This window comes from Salvelinus fontinalis, unplaced genomic scaffold (genome assembly GCF_029448725.1).
Source record: "Salvelinus fontinalis isolate EN_2023a unplaced genomic scaffold, ASM2944872v1 scaffold_0581, whole genome shotgun sequence".
NCBI classification, from domain to species: Eukaryota; Metazoa; Chordata; class Actinopteri; order Salmoniformes; family Salmonidae; genus Salvelinus; species Salvelinus fontinalis.
In genome coordinates, this window is record NW_026600790.1 from 40,441 (window position 1) to 62,500 (window position 22,060).

At 49.5% G+C, this 22,060-nt stretch overlaps 1 protein-coding gene across 1 annotated transcript in view; it reads right to left on the reverse strand.

The window, feature by feature from the left end:
• Positions 1-445: 445 nt before the first annotated feature.
• LOC129846539 (cell migration-inducing and hyaluronan-binding protein-like) overlaps positions 446-22,060 on the reverse strand; it is a gene marked incomplete at its 5' end in the record, with an annotated part of 24,337 nt that continues 2,722 nt past the window's right edge. The window contains 10 exons of the mRNA XM_055914471.1: positions 446-569; positions 843-1,000; positions 1,099-1,185; positions 1,713-1,917; positions 4,381-4,566; positions 13,612-13,823; positions 14,415-14,630; positions 15,107-15,287; positions 16,221-16,376; positions 17,538-17,573. Coding sequence (XP_055770446.1) covers positions 461-569; positions 843-1,000; positions 1,099-1,185; positions 1,713-1,917; positions 4,381-4,566; positions 13,612-13,823; positions 14,415-14,630; positions 15,107-15,287; positions 16,221-16,376; positions 17,538-17,573 — 1,546 coding nt within the window. The remainder of the gene's footprint in view (positions 570-842; positions 1,001-1,098; positions 1,186-1,712; positions 1,918-4,380; positions 4,567-13,611; positions 13,824-14,414; positions 14,631-15,106; positions 15,288-16,220; positions 16,377-17,537; positions 17,574-22,060) is intronic.

The following is a 22,060-nucleotide window of genomic DNA, read 5'->3' on the forward strand; positions in this document are numbered from 1 at the left end:
ACCTCTCAACATGAGTGTTTGGTCAGCTCTAAGGAGCTACAGTAGTTAGTTACCTCTCAACATGAGGGTCTTGTCAGCTCTAAGGAGCTACATTAGTTAGTTAGTTACCTCTCAACATGAGGGTCTTGTCAGCTCTAAGGAGCTACATTAGTTAGTTAGTTACCTCTCAACATGAGGGTCTTGTCAGCTCTAAGGAGCTACATTAGTTAGTTACCTCTCAACATGAGGGTCTTGTCAGCTCTAAGGAGCTACATTAGTTAGTTACCTCTCAACTTGAGGGTCTTGTCAGCTCTAAGGAGCTACATTAGTTAGTTACCTCTCAACATGAGGTCTTGTCAGCTCTAAGGAGCTACATTAGTTAGTTACCTCTCAACTTGAGGGTCTTGTCAGCTCTAAGGACCTACAGTAGTTAGTTACCTCTCAACATGAGGGTCTTGTCAGCTCTAAGGAGCTACATTAGTTAGTTACCTCTCAACTTGAGGGTCTTGTCAGCTCCGAGGAGTTCCAGTATTCTGGTCCAGGGGCCCCGAGTCACCAGACGACCCTTAGACGTTATTATGACGATAGAGCTAGTGAGAGAGAAAGAGAGAGTGAGGGAGAAAGAGACAGAAGTGAAAGAGAGATGGGGGATGGAGTGGGGGGAAAGCAGGGAGAAGAGAGTTAACTTTGTTCAACTCAGTGTCTTCCGAGTCTAACATGAAAAAGTTAGCTTGTGTGTGTGTGTGTGTGTGTGTGTGTGTGTGTGTGTGTGTGTGTGTGTGTGTGTGTGTGTGTGTGTGTGTGTGTGTGTGTGTGTGTGTGTGTGTGTGTGTGTGTGTGTGTGTGTGTGTGTCTGTTCTTACTGGTCTGTCAGGTTGTTAACATAGCCCTCTATCTGGGCAGGTACACCCTGCAGTATGGAGTTCCTGAAGCCTTTGCTCTCCACCAGTCTCCCATCATGGCCGTCCATCACCGTCAGCTGCACCCCATCATCTGGCTGGTACAACTTCCTGCCGTTAACCTGCTCGGCAACCACAACACCCAATCAACCGATCATGACATTATTGAATAACTTTTTACACATAGAGAAAGCAAACACACACACACACACAAACACACCTCTGTGTAGGCGAAGTCCTCCTTGATGTGGAAGAAGCGTGTGTTGTATGACTCCAGCTTGACCTCTAGGAAGTGGTCTGTGGTGCGCTGTAGAGGAAAGAGAGAGAGAGAGAGAGAGAGAGGAGAAGAATAAATAGAGATCGGTAGATAGATAGATAGATAGATAGATAGATAGATAGATAGATAGATAGATAGATAGATAGATAGATAGATAGAAAAGAGAGAGAGAGAGGAGAGGAAAGAGACAGAGAGAGAGGAGAGGAGAGGAAAGAGAGAGAGCAAGAGCGAGAGCGGAAAGAGAGAGAGATCTTAAGTGACCGACACTGGTATAGAAATGTCCATCCTGTCCACAACACTGCTGCAGAGATTTATTGATGAGATGCCGAGACTCTTTCTTCTCTTTCTTTACATGACTGTATCAGTAACACTTTATAGGGTTTCAAACACGGTGAATATACTATGAATAATAGGAACTAGTGTTACTAGAATACTATGTACTAGTACTATGAATGCTACGAATCAGTAATAAACAGTTTACATAAGTGTTTGATTAACTATTTTACAAAACGATGCACAGTGCCATTTGTGACCAACAGACTGAGCTCTGTCCTCACCAGCTTGGCGCTGGGCAGTTTCCTTGGCATGGGCACATCTACGATGGGCATCTCTGCGTGCAGGGGGTAGGCCTGTGTCATGCAGTCACTGGGGCCGCTGCCCTTAGGGATAACGGCTGTGATTTTAACCCTCTCACAGCCCTTCACTGAACAGAAGGCAAAGTCCTCCTTCTCATTGTGGGCCTTCACTCGGAGAAACAGCAGGCTGGGAGGGAAACAGGGCAGACTAAGAGTTAATAAGGATTTACTGGGAGAAACAGCAGGCTGAGAGGGAGACAGGGGAGACTAAGAGTTAATAAGGATTCACTGGGAGAAACAGCAGGTTGAGAGGGAAACAGGGGAGACTAAGAGTTAATAAGGATTACTGGGAGAAACAGCAGGTAGAGAGGGAGACGGGAGACTAAGAGTTAATAAGGATTACTGGGAGAAACAGCAGGTAGAGAGGGAGACAGGGGAGACTAAGAGTTAATAAGGATTCACTGGGAGAAACAGCAGGCTGAGAGGGAGACAGGGGAGACTAAGAGTTAATAAGGATTACTGGGAGAAACAGCAGGTTGAGAGGGAAACAGGGGAGACTAAGAGTTAATAAGGTTTACTGGGAGAAACAGCAGGCTGAGAGGGAGACAGGGGAGACTAAGAGTTAATAAGGATTACTGGGAGAAACAGCAGGCTGAGAGGGAAACAGGGGAGACTAAGAGTTAATAAGTATTCACTGGGAGAAACAGCAGGCTGAGAGGGAAACAGGGGAGACTAAGAGTTAATAAGGATTACTGGGAGAAACAGCAGGCTGGGAGGGAAACAGGGGAGACTAAGAGTTAATAAGGATTACTGGGAGAAACAGCAGGTTGAGAGGGAAACAGGGGAGACTAAGAGTTAATAAGGATTACTGGGAGAAACAGCAGGTTGAGAGGGAAACAGGGGAGACTAAGAGTTAATAAGGATTACTGGGAGAAACAGCAGGTTGAGAGGGAAACAGGGGAGACTAAGAGTTAATAAGGATTACTGGGAGAAACAGCAGGTTGAGAGGGAAACAGGGGAGACTAAGAGTTAATAAGGATTACTGGGAGAAACAGCAGGTTGAGAGGGAAACAGGGGAGACTAAGAGTTAATAAGGATTACTGGGAGAAACAGCAGGTTGAGAGGGAAACAGGGGAGACTAAGAGTTAATAAGGATTACTGGGAGAAACAGCAGGCTGGGAGGGAAACAGGGGAGACTAAGAGTTAATAAGGATTACTGGGAGAAACAGCAGGCTGGGAGGGAAACAGGGGAGACTAAGAGTTAATAAGGATTACTGGGAGAAACAGTAGGCTGAGAGGGAAACAGGGGAGACTAAGAGTTAATAAGGATTACTGGGAGAAACAGCAGGCTGGGAGGGAAACAGGGGAGACTAAGAGTTAATAAGGATTACTGGGAGAAACAGCAGGCTGGGAGGGAAACAGGGGAGACTAAGAGTTAATAAGGATTCACTGGGAGAAACAGTAGGTTGAGAGGGAAACAGGGGAGACTAAGAGTTAATAAGGATTTACTGGGAGAAACAGCAGGTTGAGAGGGAAACAGGGGAGACTAAGAGTTAATAAGGATTCACTGGGAGAAACAGCAGGCTGAGAGGGAAACAGGGGAGACTAAGAGTTAATAAGGATTACTGGGAGAAACAGCAGGCTGGGAGGGAAACAGGGGAGACTAAGAGTTAATAAGGATTACTGGGAGAAACAGCAGGTTGAGAGGGAAACAGGGGAGACTAAGAGTTAATAAGGATTTACTGGGAGAAACAGCAGGTAGAGAGGGAAACAGGGGAGACTAAGAGTTAATAAGGATTTACTGGGAGGAACAGCAGGCTGAGAGGGAGACAGGGGAGACTAAGAGTTAATAAGGATTACTGGGAGAAACAGCAGGCTGAAAGGGAAACAGGGGAGACTAAGAGTTAATAAGGATTCACTGGGAGAAACAGCAGGCTGAGAGGGAAACAGGGGAGACTAAGAGTTAATAAGGATTTACTGGGAGAAACAGCAGGTTGAGAGGGAGACAGGGGAGACTAAGAGTTAATAAGGATTCACTGGGAGAAACAGCAGGCTGAGAGGGAGACAGGGGAGACTAAGAGTTAATAAGGATTCACTGGGAGAAACAGCAGGCTGAGAGGGAAACAGGGGAGACTAAGAGTTAATAAGGATTACTGGGAGAAACAGCAGGTTGAGAGGGAAACAGGGGAGACTAAGAGTTAATAAGGATTCACTGGGAGAAACAGCAGGCTGAGAGGGAAACAGGGGAGACTAAGAGTTAATAAGGATTACTGGGAGAAACAGCAGGCTGGGAGGGAAACAGGGGAGACTAAGAGTTAATAGGGATTACTGGGAGAAACAGCAGGCTGGGAGGGAAACAGGGGAGACTAAGAGTTAATAAGGATTTACTGGGAGAAACAGCAGGCTGGGAGGGAAACAGGGGAGACTAAGAGTTAATAAGGATTTACTGGGAGAAACAGCAGGCTGAGAGGGAAACAGGGGAGACTAAGAGTTAATAAGGATTACTGGGAGAAACAGCAGGTTGAGAGGGAAACAGGGGAGACTACCTACTGTACTCTTCTACTACACATTTTCCTCTCTCCCCCGATCCCTACTTCCTCACCCTCTCTCTCCTCTCTCCCCCTCCCTCCCTGCCTCCCACCCTCCTCACCCGGTATCTTCCTCCCAGTAGTAATAGCCTCGGGACAGGTGAGACTGGTTGATCTTGTCTCTCTGTGTGGTCCTCATGAACACACCGGTCTTCCTTGTCTGCTTGGTCAGCCGGTTGTGGATGTCCGAGATGATCGTGAAGGTGGTGCCTGGCGGGTAGCAGAAGCCCACGTTGATCCAGTCGTTCCTGGAACACACACACACACACACACACACACACACAACACACACACACACACACACACACACACACACACACACACACACACACACACACACACACACACACACACACACACACACACACACACACACACACACACACACACACACACACACACACACACACACACACACACACACACAGTTAATCAGGTATAAAAGGACATTTGACAGGAGGCAGCCCAGCACTGAGCTAGGGCTAAACAACTACTCCCACTCACTGGTCATATTAATTAGTAAACACACCGTAGCAAAACATTTTGTATTCTTTATTGGAAAATTTCAGGTTAGTCTCTCTCTGTTTCAGTCAGCTTTCTTCTGTTTGTTGATAGTGAAACTAGAAACTAGTGAAAACGACTCTGCAGTCCCGTGTAGCTCAGTTGGTAGAGCAAGGCACTTTCAGCACCTGGGTTCGATTCCCAAGGGGGACCAGTACGAAAAAAGTATTGTATAAGAGCGTCTGTTAAATGATGCGCAAGGCGCTACAGAGGGTGATGCGTACTGCCCAGTACATCACTGGGGCCAAGCTTCTTGCCATCCAGGACCTCTATACCAGGCGGTGTCAGAGGAAGGCCCTAAAAGACTCCAGCCACCCCAGTCATAGACTGCTCTCTCTGCTACCGCATGGCAAGCAGTACCAGAGCGTCAATTCTAGGTCCAAAAGGCTTCTTATCAGCTTCTACCACCAAGCCATAAGACTCCTAAACAGCTAATCAAATGGTTACCCGGACTATTTGCATTGTCCGCCCCCCCCCTCCCATTTTATTGGTCACATACACATGGTTAGCAGATGTTAGTGCGAGTGTAGCGAAATGCTTGTGCTTCTAGTTCCGACAGTGCAGCAATATCTAACATGTAATCTAACAATTCCACAACAACTACCTAATACACACAAATCTAAGTAAAGGGATGGAATAAGAATATATACATATATTATATAAATATATGGATGAACAATGACCGAGCGGCATAGTCAAGATGCAATAGATGGTATAAAATACAGTATACGCATATGGGATGAGTAATGAGAGATATGTGAACATCGTTATTAAATTGGCATTAATAAAGTGACTAGTGATCCATTTATTAGTGTGGCCAACGATTTGGCTATCTGTAAATGATGTCTGAGTGTTGGAGTGTGTCCCTGGCTATCTGTAAATGATGTCTGAGTGTTGGAGTGTGTCCCTGGCTATCTGTAAATGATGTCTGAGTGTTGGAGTGTGTCCCTGGCTATCTGTAAATGATGTCTGAGTGTTGGAGTGTTCCCCTGGCTATCTGTAAATGATGTCTGAGTGTTGGAGTGTTCCCCTGGCTATCTGTAAATGATGTCTGAGTGTTGGAGTGTGTCCCTGGCTATCTGTAAATTATGTCTGAGTGTTGGAGTGTGTCCCTGGCTATCTGTAAATTATGTCTGAGTGTTGGAGTGTTCCTCTGGCTATCTGTAAATGATGTCTGAGTGTTGGAGTGTGTCCCTGGCTATCAGTAAATGATGTCTGAGTGTTGGAGTGTTCCCCTGGCTATCTGTAAATGATGTCTGAGTGTTGGAGTGTGTCCCTGGCTATCTGTAAATGATGTATGAGTGTTGGAGTGGGTCCCTGGCTATCTGTAAATGATGTCTGAGTGTTGGAGTGTTCCCCTGGCTATCTGTAAATGATGTCTGAGTGTTGGAGTGTTCCCCTGGCTATCTGTAAATGATGTCTGAGTGTTGGAGTGTGTCCCTGGCTATCTGTAAATTATGTCTGAGTGTTGGAGTGTGTCCCTGGCTATCTGTAAATTATGTCTGAGTGTTGGAGTGTTCCTCTGGCTATCTGTAAATTATGTCTGAGTGTTGGAGTGTTCCCCTGGCTATCTGTAAATTATGTCTGAGTGTTGGAGTGTTCCCCTGGCTATCTGTAAATGATGTCTGAGAGTTGGAGTGTGTCCCTGGCTATCTGTAAATGATGTCTGAGTGTTGGAGTGTGTCCCTGGCTATCTGTAAATGATGTCTGAGTGTTGGAGTGTTCCCCTGGCTATCTGTAAATGATGTCTGAGTGTTGGAGTGTGTCCCTGGCTATCTGTAAATGATGTCTGAGTGTTGGAGTGTTCCCCTGGCTATCTGTAAATGATGTCTGAGTGTTGGAGTGTGTCCCTGGCTATCTGTAAATGATGTCTGAGTGTTGGAGTGTGTCCCTGGCTATCTGTAAATTATGTCTGAGTGTTGGAGTGTGTCCCTGGCTATCTGTAAATGATGTCTGAGTGTTGGAGTGTGTCCCTGGCTATCTGTAAATGATGTCTGAGTGTTGGAGTGTGCCCCTGGCTATCTGTAAATGATATCTGAGTGTTGGAGTGTGTCCCTGGCTATCTGTAAATGATGTCTGAGTGTTGGAGTGTGTCCCTGGCTATCTGTAAATGATGTCTGAGTGTTGGAGTGTGCCCCTGGCTATCTGTAAATGATATCTGAGTGTTGGAGTGTGTCCCTGGCTATCTGTAAATGATATCTGAGTGTTGGAGTGTGTCCCTGGCTATCTGTAAATGATGTCTGAGTGTTGGAGTGTCTCCCTGGCTATCTGTAAATGATATCTGAGTGTTGGAGTGTGTCCCTGGCTATCTGTAAATGATGTCTGAGTGATGGAGTGTGTCCCTGGCTATCTGTAAATGATGTCTGAGTGTTGGAGTGTGTCCCTGGCTATCTGTAAATGATGTCTGAGTGTTGGAGTGTGTCCCTGGCTATCTGTAAATGATGTCTGAGTGTTGGAGTGTGTCCCTGGCTATCTGTACATGATGTCTGAGTGTTGGAGTGTTCCCCTGGCTATCTGTAAATTATGTCTGAGTGATGGAGTGTGTCCCTGGCTATCTGTAAATGATGTCTGAGTGTTGGAGTGTTCACCTGGCTATCTGTAAATGATGTCTGAGTGTTGGAGTGTGTCCCTGGCTATCTGTAAATGATGTCTGAGTGTTGGAGTGTTCCCCTGGCTATCTGTAAATGATGTCTGAGTGATGGAGTGTGTCCCTGGCTATCTGTAAATGATGTCTGAGTGTTGGAGTGTGTCCCTGGCTATCTGTAAATGATGTCTGAGTGTTGGAGTGTGTCTCTGGCTATCTGTAAATGATGTCTGAGTGTTGGAGTGTGTCCCTGGCTATCTGTAAATGATGTCTGAGTGTTGGAGTGTTCCCCTGGCTATCTGTAAATGATGTCTGAGTGATGGAGTGTGTCCCTGGCTATCTGTAAATGATGTCTGAGTGTTGGAGTGTGTCCCTGGCTATCTGTAAATGATGTCTGAGTGATGGAGTGTGTCCCTGGCTACCTGTAAATGATGTCTGAGTGATGGAGTGTGTCCCTGGCTATCTGTAAATGATGTCTGAGTGATGGAGTGTGTCCCTGGCTATCTGTAAATGATGTCTGAGTGTTGGAGTGTGTCCCTGGCTATCTGTAAATGATGTCTGAGTGTTGGAGTGTTCCCCTGGCTATCTGTAAATGATGTCTGAGTGATGGAGTGTGTCCCTGGCTATCTGTAAATGATGTCTGAGTGTTGGAGTGTGTCCCTGGCTATCTGTAAATGATGTCTGAGTGATGGAGTGTGTCCCTGGCTATCTGTAAATGATGTCTGAGTGATGGAGTGTGTCCCTGGCTATCTGTAAATGATGTCTGAGTGATGGAGTGTGTCCCTGGCTATCTGTAAATGATGTCTGAGTGTTGGAGTGTGTCCCTGGCTATCTGTAAATGATGTCTGAGTGTTGGAGTGTGTCCCTGGCTATCTGTAAATTATGTCTGAGTGTTGGAGTGTTCCTCTGGCTATCTGTAAATGATGTCTGAGTGTTGGAGTGTGTCCCTGGCTATCAGTAAATGATGTCTGAGTGTTGGAGTGTTCCCCTGGCTATCTGTAAATGATGTCTGAGTGTTGGAGTGTGTCCCTGGCTATCTGTAAATGATGTATGAGTGTTGGAGTGGGTCCCTGGCTATCTGTAAATGATGTCTGAGTGTTGGAGTGTTCCCCTGGCTATCTGTAAATGATGTCTGAGTGTTGGAGTGTTCCCCTGGCTATCTGTAAATGATGTCTGAGTGTTGGAGTGTGTCCCTGGCTATCTGTAAATTATGTCTGAGTGTTGGAGTGTGTCCCTGGCTATCTGTAAATTATGTCTGAGTGTTGGAGTGTTCCTCTGGCTATCTGTAAATTATGTCTGAGTGTTGGAGTGTTCCCCTGGCTATCTGTAAATTATGTCTGAGTGTTGGAGTGTTCCCCTGGCTATCTGTAAATGATGTCTGAGTGTTGGAGTGTGTCCCTGGCTATCTGTAAATGATGTCTGAGTGTTGGAGTGTGTCCCTGGCTATCTGTAAATGATGTCTGAGTGTTGGAGTGTTCCCCTGGCTATCTGTAAATGATGTCTGAGTGTTGGAGTGTGTCCCTGGCTATCTGTAAATGATGTCTGAGTGTTGGAGTGTTCCCCTGGCTATCTGTAAATGATGTCTGAGTGTTGGAGTGTGTCCCTGGCTATCTGTAAATGATGTCTGAGTGTTGGAGTGTGTCCCTGGCTATCTGTAAATTATGTCTGAGTGTTGGAGTGTGTCTCTGGCTATCTGTAAATGATGTCTGAGTGTTGGAGTGTGTCCCTGGCTATCTGTAAATGATGTCTGAGTGTTGGAGTGTGCCCCTGGCTATCTGTAAATGATATCTGAGTGTTGGAGTGTGTCCCTGGCTATCTGTAAATGATGTCTGAGTGTTGGAGTGTGTCCCTGGCTATCTGTAAATGATGTCTGAGTGTTGGAGTGTGCCCCTGGCTATCTGTAAATGATATCTGAGTGTTGGAGTGTGTCCCTGGCTATCTGTAAATGATATCTGAGTGTTGGAGTGTGTCCCTGGCTATCTGTAAATGATGTCTGAGTGTTGGAGTGTGTCCCTGGCTATCTGTAAATGATATCTGAGTGTTGGAGTGTGTCCCTGGCTATCTGTAAATGATGTCTGAGTGATGGAGTGTGTCCCTGGCTATCTGTAAATGATGTCTGAGTGTTGGAGTGTGTCCCTGGCTATCTGTAAATGATGTCTGAGTGTTGGAGTGTGTCCCTGGCTATCTGTAAATGATGTCTGAGTGTTGGAGTGTGTCCCTGGCTATCTGTACATGATGTCTGAGTGTTGGAGTGTTCCCCTGGCTATCTGTAAATTATGTCTGAGTGATGGAGTGTGTCCCTGGCTATCTGTAAATGATGTCTGAGTGTTGGAGTGTTCACCTGGCTATCTGTAAATGATGTCTGAGTGTTGGAGTGTGTCCCTGGCTATCTGTAAATGATGTCTGAGTGTTGGAGTGTTCCCCTGGCTATCTGTAAATGATGTCTGAGTGATGGAGTGTGTCCCTGGCTATCTGTAAATGATGTCTGAGTGTTGGAGTGTGTCCCTGGCTATCTGTAAATGATGTCTGAGTGTTGGAGTGTGTCTCTGGCTATCTGTAAATGATGTCTGAGTGTTGGAGTGTGTCCCTGGCTATCTGTAAATGATGTCTGAGTGTTGGAGTGTTCCCCTGGCTATCTGTAAATGATGTCTGAGTGATGGAGTGTGTCCCTGGCTATCTGTAAATGATGTCTGAGTGTTGGAGTGTGTCCCTGGCTATCTGTAAATGATGTCTGAGTGATGGAGTGTGTCTCTGGCTACCTGTAAATGATGTCTGAGTGATGGAGTGTGTCCCTGGCTATCTGTAAATGATGTCTGAGTGATGGAGTGTGTCCCTGGCTATCTGTAAATGATGTCTGAGTGTTGGAGTGTGTCCCTGGCTATCTGTAAATGATGTCTGAGTGTTGGAGTGTTCCCCTGGCTATCTGTAAATGATGTCTGAGTGATGGAGTGTGTCCCTGGCTATCTGTAAATGATGTCTGAGTGTTGGAGTGTGTCCCTGGCTATCTGTAAATGATGTCTGAGTGATGGAGTGTGTCCCTGGCTATCTGTAAATGATGTCTGAGTGATGGAGTGTGTCCCTGGCTATCTGTAAATGATCTCTGAGTGATGGAGTGTGTCCCTGGCTATCTGTAAATGATGTCTGAGTGTTGGAGTGTGTCCCTGGCTATCTGTAAATGATGTCTGAGTGTTGGAGTGTGCCCCTGGCTATCTGTAAATGATATCTGAGTGTTGGAGTGTGTCCCTGGCTATCTGTAAATGATATCTGAGTGTTGGAGTGTGTCCCTGGCTATCTGTAAATGATGTCTGAGTGTTGGAGTGTGTCCCTGGCTATCTGTAAATGATATCTGAGTGTTGGAGTGTGTCCCTGGCTATCTGTAAATGATGTCTGAGTGATGGAGTGTGTCCCTGGCTATCTGTAAATGATGTCTGAGTGTTGGAGTGTGTCCCTGGCTATCTGTAAATGATGTCTGAGTGTTGGAGTGTGTCCCTGGCTATCTGTAAATGATGTCTGAGTGTTGGAGTGTGTCCCTGGCTATCTGTACATGATGTCTGAGTGTTGGAGTGTTCCCCTGGCTATCTGTAAATTATGTCTGAGTGATGGAGTGTGTCCCTGGCTATCTGTAAATGATGTCTGAGTGTTGGAGTGTTCACCTGGCTATCTGTAAATGATGTCTGAGTGTTGGAGTGTGTCCCTGGCTATCTGTAAATGATGTCTGAGTGTTGGAGTGTTCCCCTGGCTATCTGTAAATGATGTCTGAGTGATGGAGTGTGTCCCTGGCTATCTGTAAATGATGTCTGAGTGTTGGAGTGTGTCCCTGGCTATCTGTAAATGATGTCTGAGTGTTGGAGTGTGTCCCTGGCTATCTGTAAATGATGTCTGAGTGTTGGAGTGTGTCCCTGGCTATCTGTAAATGATGTCTGAGTGTTGGAGTGTTCCCCTGGCTATCTGTAAATGATGTCTGAGTGATGGAGTGTGTCCCTGGCTATCTGTAAATGATGTCTGAGTGATGGAGTGTGTCCCTGGCTATCTGTAAATGATGTCTGAGTGTTGGAGTGTGTCCCTAGCTATCTGTAAATGATGTCTGAGTGATGGAGTGTGTCCCTGGCTATCTGTAAATGATGTCTGAGTGTTAGAGTGTTCCCCTGGCTATCTGTAAATGATGTCTGAGTGATGGAGTGTGTCCCTGGCTATCTGTAAATGATGTCTGAGTGTTGGAGTGTGTCCCTGGCTATCTGTAAATGATGTCTGAGTGATGGAGTGTGTCCCTGGCTATCTGTAAATGATGTCTGAGTGATGGAGTGTGTCCCTGGCTATCTGTAAATGATGTCTGAGTGATGGAGTGTGTCCCTGGCTATCTGTAAATGATGTCTGAGTGTTGGAGTGTGTCCCTGGCTATCTGTAAATGATGTCTGAGTGATGGAGTGTGTCCCTGGCTATCTGTAAATGATGTCTGAGTGTTAGAGTGTTCCCCTGGCTATCTGTAAATGATGTCTGAGTGTTGGAGTGTGTCCCTGGCTATCTGTAAATGATGTCTGAGTGATGGAGTGTGTCCCTGGCTATCTGTACATTTTTAAAACAAGAACATGGTTCTGTCTGCTTTGCTTAATATAAGGAATTAGAAATTATTTCTACTTTTACTTTTGATACTTAAGTATATTTAGAACCAAATACTTTTACTCAAGTAGCATTTTACTGGGTAACATTCACTTTTACTTGAGTAACTTTCTATTAAGGTATCTATACTTTTACTACATATTACCTCATTTTACCTCGACTAACCTGTGCCCCCGCACATTGACTCTGTACCAGTACCCCCTGTATATAGCCTCCACATTGACTCTGTACCAGTACCCCCTGTATATAGCCTCCACATTGACTCTGTACCAGTACCCCCTGTATATAGCCTCCACATTGACTCTGTACCAGTACCCCCTGTATATAGCCTCCACATTGACTCTGTACCAGTACCCCCTGTATATAGCCTCCACATTGACTCTGTACCAGTACCCCCTGTATATAGCCTCCACATTGACTCTGTACCAGTACCCCCTGTATATAGCCTCCACATTGACTCTGTACCAGTACCCCCCTGTATATAGCCTCCACATTGACTCTGTACCAGTACCCCCTGTATATAGCCTCCACATTGACTCTGTACCAGTACCCCCTGTATATAGCCTCACTACTGTTATGTTATAGTTGCTCTTAAATTATTTGTTATTTTTCTATTTTCTTATTTTTTACTTCAGTTTATTTTAGTAAATACTTTCTTAACACTTGTTTTTCTTATAACTACATTGTTGGTTAAGGGCTTGTAAGCATTTCACTGTAAGGTTGTTGTATTTGGTGCAAGTGACAAATAAAATTTGATTTGATTTAAAATGTGAAATGTCATGCAGTGTTGAACCTGAATTTCCATTTCACAAACAATAGATGGCGCCAGAGCAGCATGTAACCAATGGGAATGCCCATATCCCCCAATACGGTAGATGTTCCTCCCTCCTTTCGGGGTAATCTCAGGCCAGGGAATAGCTAACACGCTTGAAATGACTACCATGCCTCTGCTATTCAAATGACTGCCAATGCTATTAAGTATATTTGCTGGGCAGGGGTGATGTCATATGCTAAGACAAACAGCCACCATAACCTACTGTATCACACTGTCCCTTGGGTTATAGGGTTCGTGGAAGGCAAGGGTGTGACTTGATGATATGGGTTTTATTAATATGACCACATGGTCAGGGGATGGGGCTTTGGGTTACTGGGGTTATTGTTGACTCATAGGATGTGGTGCCATGATGTTGACAGTTTTTTGGATCAGATGCTGAAACAATGCTGGGAGAAGGAAGTGAATAGTGTGTATGGTGAAGGGTGCATGTGTGTGTGTCTGTGCGTGTCTCTCTGCCTCCAATACCAACCTGTGTAGTCTCTCTCTCTGTCTCTGTCTCGTTGTCTCTGTGTGTGTGTGTGTGTGTGTGTGTGTGTGTGTGTGTGTGTGTGTGTGTGTGTGTGTGTGTGTGTGTGTGTGTGCGTGCGTGCGTGCGTGCGTGCGTGCGTGCGTGCGTGCGTGCGTGCGTCTATATCTCTCCGAGTCCACTACCAACCTGTGTGTGTGTGTGTGTATCTCTCTGAGTCCACTACCAACCTGTTGAAGTTGATGAGCCACACAGTGATCTCTGCAGGAGCAGCCTGGTCCCAGTGTACAGTGTAGCCCTTACCCAGGGTGACCACGGGCTGGAACTGCTGGTAGTGCTTCTTCTTACCCAGAGCGCCCTCTAGTGTCAGGGGTCTGTCAGGGTACTCATCCTTTACCATCTGCATGTTCAGACTGGCAGGGTTACGTGTCTGTATGTAGATCTGAGGGACCACACACACACACACACACACACACACACACACACACACACACACACACACACACACACACACGTTAATACACAAACGCATACAGACACATGCACACACACACTCACGTTAATACACAAACGCATACAGACACATGCACACACACACACACACACACACACACACACACACACGTTAATACACAAACGCATACAGACACATGCACACACACAAACACACAGGTGTGTGTGACTAGGAACATGTTCACTCTTCTGGAAGACATTAGAAAGTGAGTGAAATGAGGGGGAAACGAGGTCACACTGCACAAGAAAACCTAGTGTGTTAGCTTTGAGAGGAAACTTAACCAACACTTTATTTTAAAGAATGTGTGAGGACATACTGTGTACCCATGTGTGTATGTGTTTCTATAAGATACGGTGTGTGTGTGTGTGTGTGTGTGTGTGTGTGTGTGTGTGTGTGTGTGTGTGTGTGTGTGTGTGTGTGTGTGTGTGTGTGTGTGTGTGTGTGTGTGTGTGTGTGTACATGCATGCTTGTGCGCATGCTGCATGCTTCCTTCAGCCTGCATGGCGTATGCATACCAACCTGTGCATAATGCCCACTACAGATGGCAGCCCTCCAGTCAGGCACGTCAATACAGTCAGGGTGTCTCAGTAACCAGTTGTCCTCTTTGACCAGGAAGGCTCCAGGGTACTCACTGACCGAGCCGTCCACATCGTGGAATATGGTGGTCTTGTCACCGTCCATCTGCATCTTGTTAAACCATGGGCCGGGCTCGCCGAAAAACACCCGGGACGGTATCTGATAAGAAGAGCAGGAGGTAGATGGGGAGGAAGGGGGAGAAGGGGTGAGTGGATGGAGAGAAGAGCAGGAGGTAGATGGGGAGGAAGGGGGAGAAGGGGTGAGTGGATGGAGAGAAGAGCAGGAGGTAGATGGGGAGGAAGGGGGAGAAGGGGTGAGTGGATGGAGAGAAGAGAGGGGGAGAGGGGAAGGAGAGGAGAAGGGGAGAGAGGAGAGATGAGTGTCATGGAGGTGAGAAAGAGAAGCATGTCTCCCCTGTAAGACCCTGCTTATGGCACTACATTACCCATAATCCACCATGACAGCTCATGCCCAAAATTTGCAGCTACGCTTTACATACACAATACACCCCAACTCCCATAATGTGTACAGGTAAATGTTAACCAGCGTGATACACCCCCCCCACCCACACACACTCACTCACTCACTCACTCAATCACTCACTCACTCAATCACTCACTCACTCACTCACTCACAGGCACATCGTCGAAGGTGATGTCGGTGACGTTGTTGTTAGGGCAGCTCTGCCAGGAGTTGTTGAGTCTGAAGCCGAAGGCGCTGGTGTGTCGACCGTCCAGGGCAATGTACTTTCTGAAGGTGCAGTTCTGCACGTTGATGGGCCCGTCGTAGATCTGCATGCCGCGGATAGGGAAGTCACTGCAGGACAGACATACAGAGAGTCAGAAAGACCAGAGGGAGGGAGAACTTGACGGACAGACAGACCCTGGTCAAAAGTAGGGCACCGGGTAGGGAATAGGGTGCTATTTGGGACGCAGGCAAGATCATGGGTGCTTTGCGATGTTCCCAAGTGTGCCAGAGGGGACATCGTCATCTCTTTCAGAACACAGACAAGGCTCTGTGCTATCGGATACTGGATAACGACTGCATCTTGGGACCATTTTGTAACACTATGCAAAAGTTCAAATGTGGTTGCAAATGATATTTTTTTCTCCATATAGCATGTCATGTACAGAGACAGATGATGGATGACGGGCTTCTTTCACCCAGACAATAAAAGAATGTAAGATATGCACAAGTTGAGACATCATACTTTTAATCATACTTTCAGTCTGGCCAAGCACGCAAAACGCTGAAAAGGGAAAAGTTGAAGGGGTTCATTTCAGGGTAAAATGTGAATGAGGAGAGGCGATACAAGGAGAGAAGGAGAAGGAGAATGAGAAGGAGGAGGAGGAGGAGGAGGAGGAGGAGGAGGAGGAGGAGGAGGAGGAGGAGGAGGAGGAGGAGAAGGAGGAGGAGGAGGAGGAGGAGGAGGAGAAGGAGGAGGAGGAGGAGGAGGAGAAGGACAAGGAGGAGAATGAGAAGGAGAAGGAGAAGGAGGAGAAGGAGAAGGAGGAGAAGGAGGGGAAGAACAAGGAGGAGAAGGACAAGGAGGAGGAGAAGGAGAAGGACAAGGAGGAGGAGGAGGAGAAGGGAGATAAGAGAACAAGAAATGAACAGACAGAAGAGGAGAGAAAAGGGAGAGAGACACACGCAGTGTCTGTCTCTCTGTCTCTCTCTCTCTGTGTGTGTGTATGTGTGTGCGTGTGCGTGCGTGTGTGCGTGCGTGTGTGTATATGAGCCAACACTCACACTCCTCGAGGCAGGGTCCTCCCATTGAGGTCGGGTCCCCCGGGACCCCAGATACGGTTGTCAGGAATGGGCATGCCCCTGTTGTCACTCTCCCCAACAAACAGACTGTTCTTCACCTCCTGACGAGAGCCATCATCATCAGGGAATGTACCACCACTACACAGACAGGGAAAGACAGAGAGAAAGTGACAGAGAGAAAGTGTTTGTGTGTGTGTTCATTTCATAGAAAATACTTTTCATTTTTGTTGACTAAAATGTGACGAGATGAGAATTCCACGTGAGACTAATGGACATTTCATTTGACATCAAGCTCCTTTTCATCTGTTGTTTACAATCATAAGCATGCAGAATAATGTTTTACAATCGTCTCATTGGTAGAATTGACATATTTCAGTCGTGTGGACTGATTGAGTGTCTAGAGTTTTAGTCACAGATAATAACTGATAATAACTAACTGATAATAACTAAAACTAACGAAGGATGAAATGACTAAAATGTGACTAAACGGTATTTTAAGACTAAACATAAAACCAAATCTAAAATAGATGCCAAAGTTAACACTTTTGTGTGTGTTTTTGGTTTTACTAAAGTAAAACAAGGAAAATTCCCACAAGGAAAACGTCTATTTTTGGCTTAGGGGTTAGGTTCAGGGTTAAAATTAGGGTTAGAATTAGGGTTAAGTTTAGGGTTAAGGTTAGGTTAAGGGTTAGGGGTTAGCGAAATAGGATTTTGAATGGGAATCAATTGTTTGGTCTCCACAAGGATAGCAAAACAAACGTGTGTGTGTGTGTGAGTACGTGAGTGAGTGACTGTCAGAGTTTGTGTGGCCAAGAGAGCTAAAACGAATGTGTGGCCAAGAGAGCGTGTAAAAGTGTGTGAGTCTGTGCCAGTGAGTCTCTCTCTGAGAGTGTGACCTGGTTTCTGAAACCAGCTACAAACCATGCCCAGGCCCATATACCTAGAGATGCCACTTTCACACTCCCAAATTACTTTCACACTCTTTCAAAGTCTTTCTTTCCCACTGCATCATAAGCAGACGACCATATAAGGTGTTTTCCAATTACTGCAACGGGGTCTTCTGCAGTCACCCGTAAATACAAACATGAACAACACATGCACACCGCACAAACGCACACACACACACACACACACACACACACACACACACACACACACACACACACACACACACACACACACACACACACACACACACACACACACACACACACACACACACACACACACACACACACACACACACACACACACACACACACACAGGACCACAAGATGTTATTAACATTAATGTCTTACCTAGCCAGTGTTAGGCCAATTCCATTATCAGCAAATCTGAGGGAGAGAGAGAAACAGTTGTTAGAGCCAATCACATAGTAGACGGAACATTAGAATGAGAATATTACACAGACATGATCTGTTTCCGCATGTCAACAGTGTGTGTGTGTGTGTGTGTGTGTGTGTGTGTGTGTGTGTGTGTGTGTGTGTGTGTGTGTGTGTGTGTGTGTGTGTGTGTGTGTGTGTGTGTGTGTGTGTGTGTGTGTGTGTGTGTCTATTCACACACTGTTTGTCTAAAACTCCAAGGATAAGGGTTGACATTGGAAATGTTGTCAAGGAAGCAAAGCAGCAACAGACTGAAGGTGAGAAAAACAATAGAGGATTCAGTGTAAATGTTAGGGGATGTTTCTGACAGTTACTGCTGTGTTGAGTGCTAGACCTAGCAGTAGAAGCCTAGAGGTAAGCATGATAATTGGGGTGGCAGCACCATAGGATTGAGAGGGAGGTTAGAGACATAGCTAGTCAAAATGTAGCCCTTTTTCAGAAGCGTGAATGGTGTATATTTGTTAAGGTAGGTTACATATATATATTTATTTGTTACAATCCATCTATCGCTCGATCCCTCCCTCCCACCTCTACCGCTCGCTCCCTCCCTCCCACCTCTACCGCTCGCTCCTTCCCTCCCACCTCTACCGCTCGCTCCTTCCCTCCCACCTCTACCGTTCGATCCCTCCCTCCCACCTCTACCGCTCGCTCCTTCCCTCCCACCTCTACCGCTCGCTCCTTCCCTCCCACCTCTACCGCTCGCTCCTTCCCTCCCACCTCTACCGCTCGCTCCTTCCCTCCCACCTCTACCGCTCGCTCCCTCCCTCCCACCTCTACCGCTCGCTCCTTCCCTCCCACCTCTACCGCTCGCTCCTTCCCTCCCACCTCTACCGCTCGCTCCTTCCCTCCCACCTCTACCGCTCGCTCCTTCCCTCCCACCTCTACCGCTCGCTCCTTCCCTCCCACCTCTACCGCTCGCTCCTTCCCTCCCACCTCTACCGCTCGCTCCTTCCCTCCCACCTCTACCGTTCGATCCCTCCCTCCCACCTCTACCGCTCGCTCCTTCCCTCCCACCTCTACCGCTCGCTCCTTCCCTCCCACCTCTACCGCTCGCTCCTTCCCTCCCACCTCTACCGCTCGCTCCTTCCCTCCCACCTCTACCGCTCGCTCCTTCCCTCCCACCTCTACCGTTCGATCCCTCCCTCCCACCTCTACCGCTCGCTCCTTCCCTCCCACCTCTACCGTTCGCTCGCTCCCTCCCTCCCACCTCTACCGCTCGATCCCTCCCTCCCACCTCTACCGCTCGCTCCTTCCCTCCCACCTCTACCGTTCGCTCGCTCCCTCCCTCCCACCTCTACCGCTCGATCCCTCCCTCCCACCTCTACCGTTCGCTCGATCCCTCCCTCCCACCTCTACCGCTCGATCCCTCCCTCCCACCTCTACCGCTCGATCCCTCCCTCCCACCTCTACCGTTCGATCCCTCCCTCCCACCTCTACCGCTCGATCCCTCCCTCCCACCTCTACCGCTCGCTCCTTCCCTCCCACCTCTACCGCTCGCTCCTTCCCTCCCACCTCTACCGCTCGCTCCTTCCCTCCCACCTCTACCGCTCGCTCCTTCCCTCCCACCTCTAACGCTCGCTCCTTCCCTCCCACCTCTACCGTTCGATCCCTCCCTCCCACCTCTACCGCTCGCTCCTTCCCTCCCACCTCTACCGTTCGCTCGCTCCCTCCCTCCCACCTCTACCGCTCGATCCCTCCCTCCCACCTCTACCGCTCGATCCCTCCCTCCCACCTCTACCGCTCGATCCCTCCCTCCCACCTCTACCGTTCGATCCCTCCCTCCCACCTCTACCGCTCGATCCCTCCCTCCAACCTCTACCGCTCGCTCCTTCCCTCCCACCTCTACCGCTCGCTACCTCCCTCCCACCTCTACCGCTCGCTCCCTCCCTCCCACCTCTAACGCTCGCTCCTTCCCTCCCACCTCTACCGCTCACTCCCTCCCTCCCACCTCTACCGCTCAATCCCTCCCTCCCACCTCTACCGATCCCTCCTTCTCTCCCACCTCTACCGCTCGCTCCCTCCTTCCCTCCCACCTCTACCGCTCGCTCCCTCCCTCCCACCTCTACCGCTCGATCCCTCCCTCCCACCTCTACCGCTCGATCCCTCCCTCCCACCTCTACCGCTCGCTCCTTCCCTCCCACCTCTACCGCTCGCTCCTTCCCTCCCACCTCTACCGCTCGCTCCTTCCCTCCCACCTCTACCGTTCGATCCCTCCCTCCCACCTCTACCGCTCGCTCCTTCCCTCCCACCTCTACCGCTCGCTCCTTCCCTCCCACCTCTACCGCTCGCTCCTTCCCTCCCACCTCTACCGCTCGCTCCTTCCCTCCCACCTCTACCGCTCGCTCCTTCCCTCCCACCTCTACCGTTCGATCCCTCCCTCCCACCTCTACCGCTCGCTCCTTCCCTCCCACCTCTACCGTTCGCTCGCTCCCTCCCTCCCACCTCTACCGCTCGATCCCTCCCTCCCACCTCTACCGTTCGCTCGATCCCTCCCTCCCACCTCTACCGCTCGATCCCTCCCTCCCACCTCTACCGCTCGATCCCTCCCTCCCACCTCTACCGCTCGATCCCTCCCTCCCACCTCTACCGCTCGATCCCTCCCTCCCACCTCTACCGCTCGATCCCTCCCTCCCACCTCTACCGCTCGCTCCTTCCCTCCCACCTCTACCGCTCGCTCCTTCCCTCCCACCTCTACCGCTCGCTCCTTCCCTCCCACCTCTACCGCTCGCTCCTTCCCTCCCACCTCTAACGCTCGCTCCTTCCCTCCCACCTCTACCGTTCGATCCCTCCCTCCCACCTCTACCGCTCGCTCCTTCCCTCCCACCTCTACCGTTCGCTCGCTCCCTCCCTCCCACCTCTACCGCTCGATCCCTCCCTCCCACCTCTACCGCTCGATCCCTCCCTCCCACCTCTACCGCTCGATCCCTCCCTCCCACCTCTACCGTTCGATCCCTCCCTCCCACCTCTACCGCTCGATCCCTCCCTCCAACCTCTACCGCTCGCTCCTTCCCTCCCACCTCTACCACTCGCTACCTCCCTCCCACCTCTACCGCTCGCTCCCTCCCTCCCACCTCTAACGCTCGCTCCTTCCCTCCCACCTCTACCGCTCACTCCCTCCCTCCCACCTCTACCGCTCAATCCCTCCCTCCCACCTCTACCGATCCCTCCTTCTCTCCCACCTCTACCGCTCGCTCCCTCCTTCCCTCCCACCTCTACCGCTCGCTCCCTCCCTCCCACCTCTACCGCTCGATCCCTCCCTCCCACCTCTACCGCTCGATCCCTCCCTCCCACCTCTACCGCTCACTCCTTCCCTCCCACCTCTACCGCTCGCTCCTTCCCTCCCACCTCTACCGCTCGCTCCCTCCCTCCCACCTCTACCGCTCGCTCCTTCCCTCCCACCTCTACCGTTCGCTCGATCCCTCCCTCCCACCTCTACCGTTCGATCCCTCCCTCCCACCTCTACCGTTCGATCCCTCCCTCCCACCTCTACCGCTCGATCCCTCCCTCCCACCTCTACCGCTCGCTCCTTCCCTCCCACCTCTACCGCTCGCTCCCTCCCTCCCTCCCACCTCTACCGCTCGCTCCCTCCCTCCCACCTCTACCGCTCGCTCCTTCCCTCCCACCTCTACCGCTCGCTCCCTCCCTCCCACCTCTACCGCTCAATCCCTCCCTCCCACCTCTACCGATCCCTCCTTCCCTCCGACCTCTACCGCTCGCTCCCTCCCTCCCTCCCACCTCTACCGTTCGATCCCTCCCTCCCACCTCTACCGCTCGATCCCTCCATCCCACCTCTACCGCTCACTCCTTCCCTCCCACCTCTACCGCTCGATCCCTCCCTCCCACCTCTACCGCTCGCTCCCTCCCTCCCACCTCTACCGCTCGATTCCTCCCTCCCACCTCTACCGCTCGATTCCTCCCTCCCACCTCTACCGCTCGATCCCTCCCTCCCACCTCTACCGCTCGATCCCTCCCTCCCACCTCTACCGCTCGCTCCTTCACTCCCACCTCTACCGCTCGATCCCTCCCTCCCACCTCTACCGCTCGATCCCTCCCTCCCACCTCTACCGCTCGCTCCTTCACTCCCACCTCTACCGCTCGATCCCTCCCTCCCACCTCTACCGCTCGCTCTCTTCCCTCCCACCTCTACTGCTCGATCCCTCCCTCCCTCCCTCCCACCTCTACCGCTCGCTCCCTCCCTCCCACCTCTACCGCTCGATCCCTCCCTCCCACCTCTACCGCTCGCTCCTTCACTCCCACCTCTACCGCTCGATCCCTCCCTCCCACCTCTACCGCTCGATCCCTCCCTCCCACCTCTACCGCTCGCTCCTTCACTCCCACCTCTACCGCTCGATCCCTCCCTCCCACCTCTACCGCTCGCTCTCTTCCCTCCCACCTCTACTGCTCGATCCCTCCCTCCCTCCCTCCCACCTCTACCGCTC